This window comes from Pangasianodon hypophthalmus, chromosome 9 (assembly GCF_027358585.1).
Source record: "Pangasianodon hypophthalmus isolate fPanHyp1 chromosome 9, fPanHyp1.pri, whole genome shotgun sequence".
NCBI lineage: Eukaryota > Metazoa > Chordata > Actinopteri > Siluriformes > Pangasiidae > Pangasianodon > Pangasianodon hypophthalmus.
This window is the reverse complement of record NC_069718.1, coordinates 5,226,382-5,246,708: the sequence shown is the minus strand read 5'-3', so window position 1 is coordinate 5,246,708 and position 20,327 is coordinate 5,226,382. Positions and strand designations below refer to the sequence as shown.

Genomic DNA, 20,327 nt, shown 5'->3' with positions numbered 1-20,327 from the left:
ACAGCAGCACACTGTGTTAACCTCTCCTTTCTGTTTCCTTCTGCGCTTCCCGTTCTGTCACACGTGCAGTACGGATGTTCTCATTTTGTGAGTTTATGAATGAAGCTCTGTAAATAACCGAATTTCTGATGAAGACAATACGGAGGCTAGGATGTTTTCACGCTATTAACACATCTGAGAACCCGGAGAACTCATTTAGAAACTTCCAGCACAAAATAATCTCAGCACATATTCTCAGCGTGAACAATTGTACCTAATTACAGAACAAATGTGCTGCCTATTTGCATAAATCTGCATACATAATGAGCATTTGAACAGGATTAGCATTTCTGCACATTCACAAGCTGTTCTACATAGTGCAGGAGTTTTATTCTCACACTCATTTCTCTGCAAATGAGTGAAAGCAGGATCTGATTGTGAAAGCTGAGCGTCTGAGCGTTACAGAACGACAAGGGGTCACATGATCTCGTCACGCGAGACGACAAAGCCAAGACGAAAAGATGGAGACGCATTTCTACAACGCTGTGTCTGCTTACGAGCTAGCATTTCAACTAGCTAGCCTGCATATTAAATAGAATATTTGTAATAATAAAATGAAGTATGAACACTTTACACCACAGCGCTGTTGAATTCTGGATTCTGATTGGTCAGAAGGTGTTGATTAATTTTCTATAACATCAGCTGCAAATCACATGTTTAAATGAATGGACTCATGGATGGAACGAATACATTATCGTTTCTATAGTAACAGTTCATTCACAGGGACTCATACGGTGTTTACGTAACATTTATGGAAGGAGTCTCCAGTGTCAGCGCTTTGTAAGAATTTTCCATCATTTTCAGGACAGAGGAGTTCACACTTTACGGTTTCTTCGTAATATGACAAGCTGCGTTTTTTTCTTCATGAGAGACAAAAGAGAGGCTGGAGAGGAAACGGCTGTTTACAGCTGCTATAACGTAAGCGAGAACAGGAACTAATTTGTTTTGTGGACATTCTTCAACATCAAATGGATTAAAAAAAACATTTTTAAAAATTGTAATCATTGGTAAATTGTGGTGTAAGCGGAATAAAACACTCAGTGTTGTGCTGTTGTAGGAAAATAATCAACATCACAGTGTTAACTCCGCTTCATCACACCTCCGTGTCATTGATTATTTTCCTATAACAGCACAACACTGAGTGTTTTATTCCTTACTTATTAATTAGTAATTCCTTAATATTAACATATCCTTTTAACAGTGCTAACGGTGACGGTTTGGACATTTTCGATTTTTTTTTAAATCATTCCAATGTTTTTGTTTTGCCCTGCATCATTCAAAAAGATTACCAAATCCCGAAAATATGGTTTTCTACATTTCATTTTATGATGTGAAGCACTTTGGTTAAAAGAATATTTTAATACTGTAAATGCTGAAAGTATCAGAATGCAGATACGATTTAGCTGAAAACAGACAATATCCCTGCCTCCTCTGTGAAACACTGTGATAAGAGCTTGAAATAGAAAACAATTGTTTTTTTTTTTTTTTTTTTTTTTTTTTTTTAATGGGCGTGGCTGAGACTGTTATATTCGTACTGCTGGCAGTCCTTGAGCGGCCGGACGGATGTTTCCTCAGCTTCCTGCGAGACCCTTTACATCCCAGCGAAGAGCCGAGCGCTGACGTGGTACGACTCGGAGAGAAAACCTGCTTCTCTTCTTTTCTTTCTTCTCTCTCTCTTTCTCCTTAATGTATATTCCTGAAAAATTTAAATTGGCCCTTCCTTTTTCCACTCTCTCGTTCCTGTCCACCCAGGCCTACTGCTGTGACCAAAAACAGACACGTGAGGAACAAAAATAGGAAGCGATTTCCTGCTTCCTCCTCGGCCTGCTTTATTTTATCACGGCGCTGGTGGATCAACAGTTCGGCTCATTCCGACCTAAAACTGCACAAACTTTAGACAACAGTCTGAAATGAAGCAATAAGCGCTGAATGTTATGTTGTATATCTAAAAAACTGCACAACTGTGAAGCACGTAGTTGCATTTTAATACTTTTTTAATGTTTGCTTGTTGTTTTTACTCAAAGCTGGTTTGCTCAAATCATAAATTTAGTACCAAGCCCACCAGGCCAGCTGGTGAAATAATAAGTGAGGAGTAAATCACTCCATGTCGTGCTGTTATAGGAAAATAATCAACGACGGGGTGGTGTGATGAAGCAGAGTTACTGTTCAAACTTCACTGCTGATTATTATCCTGTAAAAGTGTTTTACTCCTTTTACACCTCAGCAATTTGTCATGCTGTTACTTATTATGTTCTACTTTTTATCCATTTATAGTTACATCGAGTGTTGTGGAACATCTGTGAAAGAAGTTCCGTCACCAGCCTCGTTTTTCTCTCTTGAAGTTATTATATAAAAAAAACCCACAGCTTTTCATGCTACCGAGAAACCACAATAAGTGTAACCTCCGCTGTCCTGAAAGCTCCAGCTTTACCTCTGACTGTTACAAAGCGCTGACACTGGAGACTCCTTCCATAAACGTTACATAAACGTCTCCTCACAGAAAACTCGACTTTTTTTTTTTTTGCTTTCTATTCTATAATGTGGTTCTTTCTATAAATGTGGTTAAAGGTGCAGTCTGTAACGTTCAAAAGTGTTTATAGACTTGTAATAATCAAGTAATTAATTTGCTCCACCCCTTTTTCCTAAAAAGGCAACTCACAAGGCAACACAGGACATGGGGCTATTCTCATCATATACATAATGCAGGGCCCTGAAAATCACAAACTGGTCCTTTAATTGTTTATTTATTTCATCTAAGTTTGTGTCCTAAATTACTTAACTGTATTCTTAATTATTTATATGTGCTGTAAAATGAAAAATAAAATAAAAATAAAAATTAAATTAGATGAAATTAGATAAGATTAAATAAAATTAAAGTAAAGCCATGATGCTTGCAGGAAACAGGGTTCATCATGTTTTTCAGATCTTTAGCCCAGTCCAATCCTCCAGAGTCGGGAATGCAGTCAGCTGGCTCGAGACGGCGGTGATGGACGACATGCGGCGCAGCTGAGACCCGTCCCTCCTGACTCGGCTCATTAACAGGTGCGTAATGAGGGTCAAATGGGGGTGATAAAAGGGGGCAATAAAAAGTTCTGTCCTTGTGGGGGAATTATTGGAGGTCTGTCGATCCTACCATTAGCTTTCTCAGGTTCTTCAGCAGTTCTCCTGAGCTGGGTGAAATTCTCCGCTGTTTAAACACCATGCGTGACTCACACGTGTGACGTAATCTGACTCCGGGGCTCCGGAGTTGTGAACTGTTGTTAAACTGTTGTAACTGTTGTTACCAAGGTGTGTTGGTGAACACGTCAGCATGGTGTTGTCATTGTCTGCATTGTCACATGATCAGATCCTCCCCCACCCCCGTCTGCTTGGAAATGGTTTGTTCCAGTTTCATACCAGCTCAGGTTGCGTCCTAAACCCTGTTCACTACGTAGTGCACTAGTGATCGAGTTTAATAAGTCTGCCTGAAAAAAAATACCAGCATAGCGCACTCTATTTACTCTTGACTTTACTCCTGTAATCCCATAATGCACTGCATCTAATTAATGTAAACTTTAAAAAAAATGTAAATAATCAATATATTTACAATGTAGTGTAAAAGAGTGCTTTATATATTCTCCTAATGCAATTATCCTAAAAATAAAATCATTATAAAATTATTTTTAGAAAGGCTTCATATCAAATAAAACTATTTTCCTTAAAAATGACGTGTGCTTGGCAGCAAGACAAATCAAATATCTAGAAATAGTCTGAAAATAACTAAAAGCAATACATCAAACTTGTGTAGACGTGATATGACGATATGACATCGTTATCGTGATATAATGACATCATTATCGTCAGATTTCGGTATAAATTTGTACCAATTGTTTAATTGCTCCTCCATTTCTTTTGTAAAAGCGACTGCTCTTACTCATCTGTTAACAAATCCTGAGCAAATCTACATCTCAAAAATTATTGTGTACTGTGATGTCTTCGAGTATCGTGATTGGTCGCACTGTGATTGGCCAGAAGGTTTAAGATGATTCGTTTTCTAAACACCAGCTCTGACAGTAGTGCAGCTGCAAATCAGAGGTTTATATTAACGTTATCGTTTCGATAGTAACAGCTTAAACAGGGACTTGTACAGCCATAAATTGTAACATTAATGGAAGGAGTCTCCAGTGTCGGCACTTTGTAACAGTCAGAGGTAAAGCTTATTGACATCAATAGAGAGAAAAAGAGTTGCTGGGGAGGAAACTATAACGTAAGTGGCTTTCCACAACGTTAAATGTAACTATAAATGGATAAAAAAAGTATCTTTTTTAGTATAGTATAGTATTTTGTAATCGGAATTGTAATCGCTGGCAAATTGCTGTGGTATAAGTGGAATAAAACACTCTGGGACGTAATAGGAAAATACTCCACTTCAGGTTGGTAAATGTGCCTCCACTTCATCACACCACTCTGTCACTGATTATTTTCCTATAACAGCATGACACGGAGTGTTTTATTCCTTACATATCGCCTACCCCTAGTCATGACCCTTGAAGTCTTGGGATCTAATTTAATGAAGGACAGACATCTAAAATCTAAAAGCTACCTGGCAGCTATAAAAGATCAGAGGTAGTGATAAAGGCAAAAAAAAAGAAAAGTGGAGAATATTTCATATCGCATTCAGAAAGGGGGGTACAAACTTTTGGCAAATGGTTTACCATGAACTGTTTGTCCATTTTTTGTTACTTGTGATAAGGACGGAATGATGTATAAAACCGAACAATCATGTTGGCATGAAATTACATTTCCTTAAGGGTGTACAAACTTTTGCACCCACTCTGCAGCGTACACTTATATCAGTGGATAACTGGACAGTATAATCTCAGTACAGTGACGTAGCGAGTCAGATGTGTGCTGAGTTAGACCTTTAGCCCAGAGACTCGAATTTCCAACTGGTCATGCAGTCTGGAAACGCAGCCAGGAAATGTTTCATCAGGAACTGTGAGAGCTCGGAGAGGAGGAGGATGAGGACGAGGAGGAGGAGGAGGAGGAGAAGGGGGACGAGGAGGAGGAGGAACATATTATAAGACATGACGATGTGTTTTACAGAGGCTCGGGTATTGACTGTGCATTCCTGAAACGCCGCGGTACAAAATGGACTCCTGCTTCCTGTGGCTTCCACCGAGGAGGACGCGCTACACACAGGAAGTCTTAAGAAATCTGTCTTTTATCCATTTTCATGCACAATATATCTCACCAGTGATTACTCCACAGCACTGCTAGATTCTGGATTCTGATTGGTCAGGAGGTGTTGATTAATTTTCTCTAACTGCGGCTCGAACACTAGCACAGCTGCAAATCACAGGTTTATACTGACGTGTGCTATCGTTTCTATAGCAACCGCTCATTCACAGGGAGTTGCTTTAATAAAAAGCAAGAAAAACGTGTGTAATCAGTGCTAAGGTGAAGTTTCCTGTAAGGAGATGTTTATGTAACATTTATGGAAGGAGTCTCCAGTGTCAGCGCTTTGTAACAGTCAGAGGATATTTAGTTTTCTGACATCTTCGGTTTACGTTTTTGCGGTTTCTCTGTAACAAAAGACGACAAGCTGTGGATTTTTTTATTATTATTAACTTCAATACAGACAAAAAAGAGAAGCTGATGCTGGAGTGACTGTTTATAGCTGCAATAAAAGGGAACTAACTTGTTTCATGGACGTAAATGTAAGTACAAATGGAGAAAAAGTATGACGAGTCTTTCTTTAATATATTAAACATTGTAAATGTCGACAAATTGTTGTGGTATAAAAGGAATAAAACACTCGGGGACGTGCTGTTGTAGGAAAATAATCAACTTCAGGATAGTAACAGTAACCATGCTTCATCACACCACGCTGTCCTTGATTATTTTCCTGTAACGATTGTTTTATTCCTTAATATTTACCATACGGCCATAACACCAGTGCAATGGATCAAAGGTCTTAGTAAAATGTGTGTGTGTTTGTGTGTGTGTGTGAGAGAGAGAGAGAGAGAGAGAGAGAGAGACTTCTCTTCCTGTTATTACATGCGAAAGGTATCTCTTTGAACAAGTCCGGTCTTGGACGAGTCTCACAAACACAAACACACATAAAGCCACTGATGATGGAGTACAGCGCATAATTACTGGTCTGCCTTTATAGGTGTATAAGATTATCAGACTGAGATGGTTATTACACACACACACACACACACACACACACTTGGGTGAAGTCGTCTGCTATCTTGTGTGTTATGCATTTCAGTGGAAATTCCCTGCTAGGCTATCTTTGATTGGTTGTGCGCTAACATCCCGCCGGTCATTTGTGAGACGTTTGGGAAGTGCACAGTTCTGGGAATCCTGGAATACTGCAAACACATCTGTCCACCAGGAATTCTGTCACTCTCCTTCCTCTGAAGCCACAAGAAATGTTCCTCCAGGGTTTTTATACGATTCTAGCTCTGCTTTTTCAAAAAGGAAACCCTCTGTTCTATAGTTTTACAAGAAACTTGAAGAAGAACCAACTGTGCATAACACAATAAACTGAACAAACATCAAAAAACCATTTATGAAATCGGGTGATTTCCAGCAACAGGAAGTGAAGCGACAGTTACGTATGCAAAGTTTGGAGCAAAGTTTAATGTATGCAAATGAGAAGCGAAGAGATTTATCAGCTACCAACATGAGTGACAGACTCTGGTGTGTTTCTTTGTTTTCCCCAACTGTGAAACATTATCCATGTTTTTTGGTTCCACATATTTGTTTCTACTTGCAGCTCACGAGTCAGTCGTTGAGGCTGTGAGAAGTGTTTAATTTACCCTAAACACATCGGCCCTTCAAGTCTGCAAAATTGCTAAATTATTGTGGAAGGAAAAACACTGATCTACAATCATCAGTGTGAAGCGAACATTTTTCTGAGTGAAACTGCATATGTGTGCTGTTGATTGATTTGTGGAAAAGTGGGCGGTTCCAAAACAAACATGGAGTCAGATCTAGATTCTAACCTGCAGTCAGCAAGACAAGTCCAAGACCAGCTGAGATCGAGACTTAAGTGGGTAAGATGCCACAAACCATCAAACTCTTTTTGAGGCTGAGCCTTTACTTCAGCTAGTCAGCTTCATTCACGCATGAAAAAGAAATTACTTCTTATCAAACTTTGTGCATTCATCCATCTAGGCAGGAATTGAACCCTGAGCCCTAGAGGTGCAAGGCAAGCATGCTAAGCACTAAGCCACTGTGCCCCTAAACTTCATGCATGAGAAAAGAAAAGACAACACAGATATTGTCCAAGCCCAAGCCCATACTTAGTGACACCAAAGCCCAAGACCGAGACATGTCTAAATACGAACACCAATAAATCAGAGACAAGAAACTATTCAAGCTTTGATTCACATCCTCCAGCGCTACACCACCAGCTTGTTCGTTAGATGAAGCGAAGATGGAGATAATTCAAATTCGGGCTCAGGCATGAGGCCGTATTTATTTAAGCTTGAGTCAGGAATAGAGGAAGTGACTGCTCTGTTGAGCGCAAAGTTTGTGCTCCCCCTGACATGCACAATGATAAATGGTTGTCTTTTTTTCATCCTGCCTCTGCAGTGTCAAAAAAATCAAAAAAAATCGGAGGCAGGAAAAAGTCGCTGCACTGAAGGATACTGATACAGATGAATTTCAGATCAGTCATGCACAATCTGAACAAGAATGTGAGCTAACAAGCTAAAGGTCAGATTAGATTTTTTTTTTTTTTATTTTCTCATCATGGACTCTCCTACATTTTGAATATTTGAGTACTGCACTCCTGAAATTCAGAACACCGAATCAAACAGGTGTCTTCTAACATACACTCTTAGGGTAAAAAGCGTTCCTCAAAGTTTGTTTAAATGGGTGATATTTCTAGCTTCTTTTTTTTTAAAATGTGGCCTACTTGGAACCTTCTCCGAAAAAGAACCACTTTGGACAAAAAGGACAAACTTGCAAACACTTTATGTTGCTAAATAAAGCAAATATCTTATTTTGGACAAGAATTATAAAGCAATACCAATATACCAATATTCTGTTTTTTTTTAATAGTCAGAATGCAGCCTAATGAGACGTAGGAAACTATAACTCATTACGTTTAATACTATATAGAGATAATATCGTAAACTATGATTAAATATTGGGCATAAATTATTACACGAACATTTAAAATGAGAATGTGAGCAGAAGCGTCCTAGATGTTGCTCCAATTCAGGTTTTCTTTTTGTGTGTCTCTGTGTGTGTGTGTTTGTTAGTTTCCATTTCCGCTAATCACCGCCGAAATGAATTCACTAGTTACTACTTCATAACTAAAATAAATACAATCACAATGTAAATGTCATTTTTTAAAATAAATCGTGGCTACGTGTTGCAAACATACACAGGAAACGAACGCACAGTTTAAAGAGACGTATCTTTCATATCAAAATCAAAATCCGATGAAGATTCTCATCGAGTGCTTGGGCCCCTAATAATAATAATAATAATAACAATAATAATAATAATACAAGTTGTACATTGTATCATGATATCAAGCTAGTTATATGGACAAAAATACACACTGGCCATAAAATACACACGAATGAATCTTTCAAATGTGTGAAATGCTGTTACTGTAACTAGACTGCGTGCTTAGAGAGAGTTTAAGGTCGTCCTTATGCCTGTCACAGTATTATATAATCGTCTATTCGCAATGATTTGCCCAGATCGCAAGTCGAGAGCAACACAGCGAGAAACAGAAATGCATTCCAAAATATAGCATCAAATCGATAACAAAGAGACATGCTGTGTGTGTGTGTGTGTGTGTGTGTGTATGTGTGTGCATAGCAGTGTTATAAACAGTTATAAGCATGTAAGACACGCTCATATTAATAAATGTAGGATGAGAAATTGATCTTGGCGTTTTAGGTTTAAGGTCATTTTCTCACAATTCAGTCAGGGAGAGATGTTTTATCATATGCAAAACGCTGCAAACAGCTGCAGGTCCGTGTGTCCTGATCATTACCATTAATGTAATCAAAGGCAGGATTTAGGAGCAACCGAGAACGAAACATAACGCACACACACAAAATTTTTTTCTTAAAAAGACGTAAAGCCCATGGTATATGATGATAAGAGCCTTTTGTGAAAGCAGGTCTGCTTTCGACAGAGTCATGGAGAAGGAATGTGTTTTTGTCCTCTGTGTGTGTGTGTGTGTGTGTGTGTGTGAGAGACACGTCTATCCCTCACGTCTCCCCTCGGGCAGATCCTCGCGTTAAAACACTCAGAGTGCGCACTGATCTTCATGCACTCCTTCAACAAATACATGCTGGTATCATATTCCCGGGTATCCACCACGTGGGTTCGGTTTCCTAGAAGCCTGATTAAAGATCAGAAAAATGTCTAAACGACGCTGTGACTGCAGCGAGAGCGAGGACGTAGCGGTCACATCTCTCATCTCTCGTTCAGATGAACGAGCATGTCTCTGGTGCATTAATTCAGAGATACGCAACGTCAGCATCCTTCAAATTACAGCCGGCTGATGGGCAAAAACGTCGTCCTGCTACACGTGACCGCGGGTCACATGCTTAACGCTGACAGCGTCTGTCGGGTCGTCCTTATTTCAATGTCAAAATCTGAATGAACGACTCTTTCCCTCAATCGTGGTTTCCCTCAATCCTGGATTTGCACACAACATGGCTCAAATTACAGCCTGCATACAGTACGCTAGCCCTTCTCAATAAAAGAACTAATAACAGTTATTATTATAATTATAACAGACAAAACAGAAGCATCGAGTGCTTGGGCCCCTAATAATAACATAAGAAATGGAGAGAAAAACTCTGCAGCTTATACGTACACTGTAATCTGGACCAAAAAATGCACAGAAGTGTCTCTCAAATGTGAAGTTAGTCTATATAACATGACAACATTGATGCAAAATGTACATTTTTATCAAAATATGAGAAGTTAGTAAGCTTGTGTACTACTACTCTACTTGTTTACATGATTATAAAGCGCTCCATGGGAATTTCTTTGTCAACACAATACAAGATGATCTGACTGTTTGGCTACATGCTTTCTGTCTATAGATCAAGAGGTATGAAACCATCATGGTGAAATTAATCTATACAAGAAGAAGAAGAAGGAGAAGAAGAAGATTTCCACTATAGAGTGCTTGGACCCCTAATTTAAGTACACAAAATATACAGTATACTGTCCGTGAGTGTGTACAAATGTTACAAATTAGCTATTTCATGAGACGCACCATCTCCAAAAACCAACAACGCCAAAGCAGTGGGTTAAATCAGCCAGTTCCAGACCAAGAGATTTGGATTTTGATTTTCTCAAAGGCTTTACTGCATTCATAGGCTGAATTAAAGGTCATTACAAGCTGCATTGAGGACTTTTTTTTAGATGTTTGGCGAAGTGTTTAGGTAGAGGCATAGATCTGCAGTGAAACAGAATTAATAGCTATAATAATAATATAAATAGAAGAAGAAGAAGAAGAAAAAGAAGTCAAATGATTGGGCTCCTATAATAATAAACAAAACGTAAATGATATGAAAGATATGAGAGGATCTGTCCACCAAGAAGAAGAAGAAGAAGAAGAAGATGATAAATGATTGGACTCCTAATAAACAAAATGTAAAGGATACGAAAGAAAGCTAGGAGAGGATAATGAAGAAGAAGAAGAAGAAGAAGAAGAAGAAGAAGAGGGGTTCCTACCACTTGGTGCTTGGACCCCTATTAATATTAAACAAAATGTAAATGACAAGAGGGAACATGGCAACATGGCAGGCAAATATTTGGGCCTGTTCACCACTGAAGAAGAAGAAGAAGAAGAAGAAGAAGAAGAAGAAGAAAAGAGGTTCCTACCACTTGGTGCTTGGGCCCCTAACCACAATATATTCATATAAAAGTATAATACGTATAAGGGGAAATGTAAAGTAGGAAAACCCAGTGTGTGTATGCGTGTGTGTGTGTGTGTGTGTCACACAGCAGCTTGTTTATTCCAGCTGTTAAATAAACACATTAACCTCTGGCACACAATACCCCAGTCCCAGGGTGTGTCCCAGACTCCTGTTACTGTTATTTCAGGATTTATTATAAGAGTATGTCCATGCTGGAGGAATCTCGGAGCCAGGGCAAGGACATGACATGAGCTGTGAGTTAAGAAAAGAAAATGGAAATGGAAGTGAGAGTGTTAAAGTGCCATTTCTGCTCCTTTATCTTCTGAGAGCTTGAGGAGCTCCCAGGCACTTACCTTTCTCAGTCAGAGTCAGCTTCTCCTGCAGGCTCCTCTCCAGATCTCTGTTCTCCATTTTCTCTCTCTCTCTCTCTCACTCTCACTGTGAGTGTGTGTGTGTGTGTGTGTGTGTGTTCAAGCTCTCTGCTCTTCCTCTGCACACTCCGTCATTCCATCAGTCAATCCCCCCAAAAAAAGAAAAGAAAACCTCAGCCACGAACAAAAGCAGCTCTTCCAGCCTTCTACAGTGGAGCAGACACAGATTTATCCCCGGATAATCTAACAATAAACCGTCCTAGTTCGGGAAATTAAAAATGACTCTTGTTATTTTATCAAATATACGTAAAAATAGAGATATAAAAACAAAAACAGACAGAAATAATCTCCCTCGCCGTTACCCCGCCAACCCCGCCGCAATGAGTCTGCTCAGAGGAACAGCAGATCTATACCGGACTCTACCATTCGCCCAGGAAACACAGGGGGGGAACATGGTCATAAAAATCCCACAGCCAAAAGAAACACCTTCCTAAACGCTGTTAAACGGTGAACAGATATAACAAAAAGATAATTTTAACAACTTTTTGAGTTTTTATGCTTTATTTTTTCTGCAAATAAGGAAACTAATCATACAGGAGTTACACGAATCCCCCTTTAGAAAGTCTGTTCTTCTCTGTTCCAGCAGCAGTGGAAGAAATTCTTCACTTGGGCAAAAATAGAAAGGACTTGATGTCATGTTGTGATGTTTAAAAGTGAAACTCTGCACGATTTTAGACGTCTTTTTACAAAATCTGGCAAAATAAGTGAAGTAAAATAATGATTTTTTTTTTTATTTTATATTTAATATGACAGAATTTTCATTTGTTTTTTCCTCTAAAGAATGTTCACTCAATCACAAATGACCCTCTTTCCCACTATCTGTTTATCTGTTTGTTTATTATTATAATATGTTTATTTATAGTTATTAAAAACCAGTGCACAATTTCAAAGGAATAAATAAATTTTTTTAAAAAAACCATATAATTATAAACAAATGTTGATTCATTTCCAATCATATTTATTTATAGTTATAATTTCTAGGCAAAGCATAATTTCTAACTTCATTATTTCTGTAAAATCTTTTTTTTTTTACTATTAATTTTTTTTCTACTATTTAAATAGTGCAATATTTAATAAAATATATCACAATACACTTCTTTTATGAGAAATAAAATTAATAATGTCTTAAGACTTATGAGGAATAATTTAATATATTTGATCACTTTATTTAATCACATTTAAAATACAATTTTTTATAAATTGGTAATAAATATTGCAGGTGATTTCTAATTATTCACAGGTCATTATTAGTTATAAATATTATGCACTTACCATTATAACCATTTTAACAGGATTATAATTTGTTGAGGAATTATTAACAGCACAATATTAGAGCTTATAAGGCATTATTAGAGTTTTATGCACTTGTACATTAGCAATTACATATTAATTTATAATTATTTAGAACCAAAGCATAATTTCAGAAGTCTGCTTTCATGTGAATCCTGTGAAATCAGTTGTTTCTTCTATAAAATGTGCAAAATATACTTCAAAATATGTACTCTTTTATACATAATAATCCCTGCTATCAGTGTATAGGAAAACCTGCTGTAAGCAAAAATACAGAACTTCTCAACTCTGTAAAATTAACCCTTTATTCCTGCTAATCTAGCAGCGAGTCTCAGGAGATTTCTTTATTCACAGATACATACACTGAAAAAAATCATAAAAGAATAAATAGTTACAAGCTTAATTAATAATTACATGCTTTTATCATTTCCTGCACCTGAGGAGCTTTCTGTTAAGGCTGATTAAATGATTACGGCCAGATCGGATCATGTGAAACTCACACACACACACACACACACACTCAGTATATTACAGTATATACATGTATAATATGATAATATGATTGAATGAAGCTCAGGCTGCTAAAAAAATGCCTGTTTAAGGGCTAAGTATTAAAAGTAATACTACATGGATGTGATGTGATGTATAAATTATATTCTGGATACGAGTTATCGCTGGAATATTCTTCGTTCTTCGTTCTTTGTGCAATTACACACATTAAAAATGAAAAATAAATATCAGTGATGATTTTGCATAGCACTTGCAGGTCACCAAAATAATGGTGTTGAATAAAGGTACAAATCAATATGTCTCTGTTGGGAAAAAAAAAACAAAACAAAAAAAACAGTGGGGTCAAAGTGCAAGTAGTCAAACTACAAATCCTCAGACAGGGAGCAGTTCAGCGAAAGAAAGAAAGAAAGAAAGAAAGAAAAAGAAATTTCCCTTTCACTTCAGATATAGTCCTAATACATAAAGGCATGCTTGGTGTGTGAAGTTTCGTACCACAGGCTAATGAGGCTAACAAGTAATGAAAGCGTATAGCCACCAGTTTAGCATCGTACAATCTGTGTGTGTAAATTCTCACACAGTGTCGTCGCCTGAAACGGCTTTGTGGAGCTCTCTAACAGACTCGGCGTCTCTAACAGACTTCCTTACAGTATGAGGTTATAAACAAGCTCCAGTGGTGTGTAAATGCTTGTGTAAAAAGCTACAGTGCAGAAACCAGATGGGCAAAGATGGGCGCCATGTGGCAAATAAAAAGTGAGCTGTAAAAAGGAAGTCACTTTTATCTGTGGTGTAAAGCAATTAAAACATTATACTCCAGACCTTTCTTTTCGATTGCTTTATCCTAAGCATCTGGCTTTATGAGAGTGAGTCTGAGATGTATGAATAATCTACACATAAAAACAAACCACCACAGGACTTCCGGTAGGAGGACGGTGGGTTATGATGCATACTTCTGCATTTTGTGTTCTACTTTAAACAGAAATACAACGTCTGGTTAAAAATTTCGCACTCCAGCACTTCTGTCACGTCCTAAATATTAACAGCGGTCTCAGATTTGCGACAAATTTTGAGTCTGAGTTTGAGAGCAAGCCTCGAGCGAGATCCGATGAGGAGGATCAGCGGAACAACTCTGAGCAGATAACACAGTGCTCGGAGCTGTAGCTTCTCTGTGAGGCTTTTGTGAAATGATTGATGCGCTATATGAATAGAGAAAATGGCGGATGAACTCGGACGGGAACTCACGGCTGTGAAAACCATTTCTGCCTTGAGATCCACATGCAACAAACATGCTGCTAACATTATCGCTCGGCGATCCAGGTCTCAGACATCACCACTTCACTCCAATCTGATATTAGCCCTATTTGGACGGGATTAACTGTACAAGGGGTGCTTGGGTAATTTCCTATTTTACAGATGCTCCTCTGTGACTTTATTTCCATCTGGATTTGCCGTGTCGGTGTTTTTCTCCGTCCTCCTCTGAGAATATTACAGGCTGAATTACATACTGTTTCTCACCAAACCTCAGCGCTCATCCGGCCGGACGTTGCCTCATGTTGGAAAGAAAAGATGTTTAACTGCTGCCGCTTGCCGTATTCAGTCTCGTAGCGAGCGTATAAGTGCCCCCTCCCAGATATTAAACACTTCCTGAGTGGTGAAATGAAAAATGGACGCTTCTTATATACTTTGTGGTTATTGTTTTATTGTATTTTCAAATTGCTGCTAGAACTTTGGTTCTCCCCAAACTGAAATAAGAGCCGGCGTCTCGTCTCTACTCCAGCGCCTCGTATGACTACATGACGCAAACATTTGGTTTGAAATACAACCTCTCAGAAACTCGCTCCTCCTGTGGGCATTTTATTGCAGTCCAGATGTGAGCGTTGTATCACTGAGGAGATGTAAAAGATGTATTAAGGTTGTCCCTCTGATAAACTAATCCAATCCGAACAGGGCTTTTAACTGACTTAAAGCTGAAAATGAACGCCTGGTGGAGAAATGCACAGATCTCGAAGGGCAATTTTGTCTCGACTTATATTTCATGTCAGAGAGGCTAAAGAAAGCAGAGAGGAACCATCACCATGATGCCATGCTGTGATTTATATTTCCACCAAATTATAGTACCAGACCTCAGCACTATTTGATGTTCGAATAAACTGAAAGTTGGGGATTCCCTGCACTCGCGCCCAGTTTATAGCTGATTACATCATCGCAGATGTGAATAAGGAAAACTCTTACACTGCAGGACAAGAACACGACTGTATCCCCAACATAGCAGCGAACTTCACCGCTTAAAGGGAAAACAAAAAGTATTCGCCAAACAGTTTCCATTTTAAAATCAGGAGCTAATGGATTCAGTGGTTTTCAACAGTCAGTAATTTATTATATATTTATTTATTTTTATGTCCCGGGTCAACTTCGTTTGGCCTCAGCACCACCAGCACCACCCACTTTTTGAGGGTCGTCACCCTTCAATCATTTATAACTTCATCTTATATTGTATATAAAGTAAGTATAGAGTGTTAAATTGTGGATAATAGTGTCCATATGGGTTTCCTCTGGGTTCTCTGGTTTCCTCTGACCTCACACCTAGCATTCCCGGGATTAGCTCCGGATCCATCGCGATCCTGACCAGGATAAAGCTCTTACCGGACATGAATGAATGAAAATACAATTACTAATCCTTAATGCAAAAACACTTATGTTATACATCATGTGGGATTTCTGAGTAATGTGCAGTCTTGCAGAATGCATTACTGTTTACTCTGAGGTGAGGTGAATTCACATGAAATCCACAGCAAAAGACAGAACTGGATAACCGGAAAATAACTCGAGGGCACGAAGGTGTCAGCTGCTGAGCTCGTCTCTGATGTCACCGGTGCTGCTGGGATGAAAATAGATGGTCATGAATTAAAGAATGGAAACCTGTGCTGCTGAGACGCCTGAGGATCTACCATAGTGACGTAAACGTTACGTACTCGCATCAAAACCCTGCTACTTCCGTCTGATAGCTGTGCAGAGAGAAAAGAGGCTCTGTTTCAGTGGAGAATATTGAGGATGTGGCGTGACGGTCACAGAGCGAACACTGCTCTGGGGTTCTCACGTAAGCATGTTATGAAATCAGTTTAAAAGATTGCTGAAAAGCGTCAAATTAAAGTCACTTCAGGTTCAAACAAGGGTCCAGGTGACACTCCAATGTTTCTACTGTATACATTCCTGGGCAAAAAAAAATGGGCCGAGCCCAAAATAGCAAAATATTAAGCGTTTAATGGTCTTAACAACAAATCATTAGTCAGGAAATTAGCAAGAATTAAACAAATAGATAAAGGAACTTACTATGGGATAGCTTTTCCCTTTGATTTCTTTAAATGTTTAAGCCTTGTGGGTAAACTTGCAGACAGCTTTTTATTTTTCTTTTATTATTTTTAAATGTATTTTATTTTATATTAAGTTTGCATTAGTTTGAATTTTACATTAAACATTTTAATCATTATCATAATTTTACCTTTGCGTACAAGAAGACTATAGAAGTGAATTTCCCTGTTTCTAGCTTTTCCCCAAACAAATCATTCACTGCAGCAAAAGGAAACGAGCAAATGGAGGCCTCAGGAGTGCATCTGTTTCATTCTTGCTAATTATCTGACCAACAATTTGTTCCTAAGACCATTAAAAGCTTCATATTTGCCAATTTGGGCTTTTTTTTTTTTGCCCAGGAGTGTACTGTATCTGTCTTTGTATCTGTTTAAAACACATGATCTTTTCATCTCTATGGTATGGAAAGTGTCACACGTTCTGCTGTGAGGACTGTTTGGATACTCAGGCCCATGCTGCATCTGTTCTACTGTAGGAAGGGCCTTGAGTAACAGCTGCCGTGACTCTGAATCAGATCTCACCCATGACGTGCACTAACAGCTGTGAGAAATCTGAATCAGGTCTGTTTTATTCAATTTGTAGAAATATCTGACAACTGCTAGGTTAAAAAAATTTTTTGGATTGTGGATGTTGCGTAAATGTGTCTCGCTGTTGTAAGAGCCCTGAGAAGGATCTAAGGATCTGGAGTTAAACTGGCAACAAGGAGTCATCACTGGAAAGGAGGAAGTCATGAGATTAACGCCCACAGCATTAGACGTTACAGTTACAACATCCAGCAGCATCGAGGCTTTTGATAGCAGGGAACTGTCTAAATTTGTATTTAAAGTCATGTGGCGTTGATTTTCGTCCTTCCACATTGCTCACATTGAAGCACACACCCACGCCCTCAGTGAGTCCTCGACAGTTGCTGTGGCTTTGAGCTCCAATTCCTCCACCTGCTCCACGACTGACCCAGAATCAGTGCGTTAGTCGTCTCTCGTACCAACCCACAACCCAGTCTAACTGATCCAGGATCAGCTGTTAAGCAGGAACAGATTTAAAGTAGTCTCAGGCTTTCAGCTGTTAGTCTATGCTTAGCAACAGGCTAATTTCTGCATCCACAGTAATGGATGATGAATCTAACATATTGGAAAATGAACAACTGGCAGCGAAATGTTTCACATCTCTGACATAGTACCATATTCAGGGTAAGTCAATCAGTCCATCAGTCAGTTATTCAGTTACTCAATTAGTCTGTGATTTAGTCAGTTGGCCAGGTAGACCATCAGTCAGTCAGTTACTCAGTAAGTCAGTCAGTCAGTTACTCAGTCAGTCAGTCAGTTACTCAGTCAGTCAGTCAGTTACTCAGTCAGTCAGTTACCCAGTTAGTTGGTCAGTTACTCAGTCAGTCAGTCAGTTACTCAGTTAGTGGGTCAGTCAGTTACTCAGTCAGTCAGTTACTCAGTCAGTCACCTACTCAGTTAGTTGGTCAGTTACTCAGTCAGTCAGTTACTCAGTCAGTCACTTACTCGGTTAGTTGGTCAGTTACTCAGTTAGTCAGTCAGTTACTCAGTTAGTGGGTCAGTCAGTTACACAGTCAGTCACCTACTCAGTTAGTTGGTCAGTCAGTTACTCAGTTAGTGGGTCAGTCAGTTACACAGTCAGTCAGTTACTCAGTTAGTTGGTCAGTCAGTCAGTCAGTCAGTCAGTCAGTTACTCAGTTAGTCAGTCAGTTACTCCGTTAGTTGGTCAGTCAGTTACCCAGTTACTCAGTTACTCAGTCAGTTGGTCAATCAGCAAGTCACCGTTTGTTCTTCCTCGTAAACACTTATGAATACGGAACGTGAAAAGCCACTAAATAAATTACAAACAATATAAGATTTGATTTAGTTTTGTAATGTCTTTCTCCTAAAAGCTCGTCTCTATGCTGGTATCCACATGTTGGCATGATTGTATAGGAATGAGCGCTTTGTAGGGACATCTAGCTCATAGGACCCTAAAAGATAAAGAAGAGACACGTCATTTATCAGGGTAAACTTCAATACACACACCGTCATATAGGTATCAATACAAATAAAAATGTGTGATAATGATCCTGAGAGCGAAAATGTCTATTTAATATAGATTTGATGTCTATTGTGGCATGTCGAAACACTTCAAACTACTGTGTGCATCAATCTGACGTTTATATTAGCATATTTAACACACTATTATCATTGTGTTTGAAACTAAGAGAGACAGACAGAGCCGTTAGTCTCACCTGGCCCCGGGAAGTCGTGTCCTCTGGTGTGGTACGTCTCCCTACGTGTGCTGGACACGAACGCTGCGCTGGCCGTGAGGTGTTTGGGAGGTCCGGTGTAGCTCACGATGTCATAATGACCCGGTCCGGGAAGTGGAGGGGCTTTAGGAGGAAGCAGAGGAGGAGCTGAGAATCCTAAATAATGCCTTCTCCTGAAACACACACACACACACGGCTAAAGTGTAACACGTACACATCCATAAAGGAACAGTCTGAAAGTGTCAAAACAACAGTTATAGCTCCATCGGTTACTTCCTCAGCACGCAGTTTTGGTGTCACGCTCAGGTAGGAGGCGTGGCTTAAAGTGTGTCAGACACCAATAACTGTGTGTAGCTCTAAAAACACACTTACGGTAAGATAATCCTCTTGACAGGTTCTGGAGTTTTATAAGGACTGTAGGATCCTGGTCCCGGGCCTTCACTCTTCACCAGAGTCTGTATCCTGGCAGAAGTGGATTTGAAGCAGGATGAGGGTGCTCTAGGGGTTTTCTGGATCACTGTGTCCTTCACACTGTAATGACCTGCAGTGAGGAGAGAGAGAGAGAGAGAGAGAGAGAGAGAGAGAAAGAGAGAGAAAACACAGAAGAGACAGCTGCATGCAATATGTAAGGAATAAAAATTTAGGGGTGTGGTGTCTTAGGAAAATAATCAACGACAGTGCAGTGTGATGAAGAGGAGGTAATGCTACCAGCCTGAAGTGGATTATTTTCCTCTAACGGTGCGTCCTGAAGTGTTTTATTCCTCTTACACAACAGCAATTTGAAAAAGATTAAACATTTTTATGAATGAATGTGAAAGACTCGTCCTGCTTTTTTATCCTTCCTACTCCTGACGCGTTACACTGTAACGTGGATCAGTGAGGTTTGCTGAATGAGTGGTGAGTTCAGTGGAATGACACTGACATGGAGACGGGCCTCTCGCTGGATAAACATGACTGCGCCTGGTTTTAGAGAGAAAAGCAGACTGAGCTGACACGACTGAGTTCACCTCCACTCCACTGTAACACACCTGCTGACACACACACACACACACACACACACACACACACACAGGATGCAATGATGTTGTGTTTCTGAACTGTGTATTGCATGTGCACTGACGCCTCTTCACTCTGTGCATGTGTGTGTGTGTGTGTGTAAAGATGTTTGTGTAGTATGTAAGGGCTTTTAGGTTAAGGTTTGCATTAGTGGGCGGGGCTAGGAGCGGGCTCAAGCATTCAAATTAATTGAAATTTCTCCACATTATGCGCTAATTTTTCAAGAGATGAATTATTTTTAATTAAATTAAATGTAATGCATGACAAGAGACTCATATGAAGTCAGAAATCGGTACAGATTCCATTTAAATATCGTTCATAAATAAAGTTAAAGTGCTGAGACTTAATAAATAGCCATGCAAAAATAATAATAATAATAATTAATAATTAATTAGTAAGGAATAAGTAATGAATTAATAATTAATAAGTAATTAATGATAACTTCTTTCAGATTTGTTTGATTTCATACCATTGAAGTCATTC

At 39.0% G+C, this 20,327-nt stretch overlaps 2 protein-coding genes across 7 annotated transcripts in view; both read right to left on the bottom strand.

The window, feature by feature from the left end:
- The window catches only part of map7d1b (MAP7 domain containing 1b), a 55,710-nt gene extending 44,019 nt beyond the window's left edge, over nt 1–11,691 (bottom strand). For all 5 annotated transcript variants that reach the window (XM_026947314.3, XM_026947315.3, XM_026947317.3 and 2 more), the window contains exon 1: nt 11,291–11,691. In XM_026947314.3, coding sequence (XP_026803115.3) covers nt 11,291–11,348 — 58 coding nt within the window. In that variant the 5' untranslated portion in view covers nt 11,349–11,691. The remainder of the gene's footprint in view (nt 1–11,290) is intronic.
- A 1,012-nt stretch (nt 11,692–12,703) lies between these two features.
- Nucleotides 12,704–20,327, bottom strand: part of stpg1 (sperm-tail PG-rich repeat containing 1) — an 11,155-nt gene continuing 3,531 nt past the window's right edge. For both annotated transcript variants that reach the window (XM_026947325.3, XM_034307695.2), the window contains exons 6-9: nt 19,711–19,816; nt 19,161–19,329; nt 18,771–18,961; nt 12,704–18,506 (exon numbers count right to left, since the gene is read on the bottom strand). In XM_026947325.3, the coding sequence (XP_026803126.3) occupies nt 18,433–18,506; nt 18,771–18,961; nt 19,161–19,329; nt 19,711–19,816 (540 nt within the window). In that variant the 3' untranslated portion in view covers nt 12,704–18,432. The remainder of the gene's footprint in view (nt 18,507–18,770; nt 18,962–19,160; nt 19,330–19,710; nt 19,817–20,327) is intronic.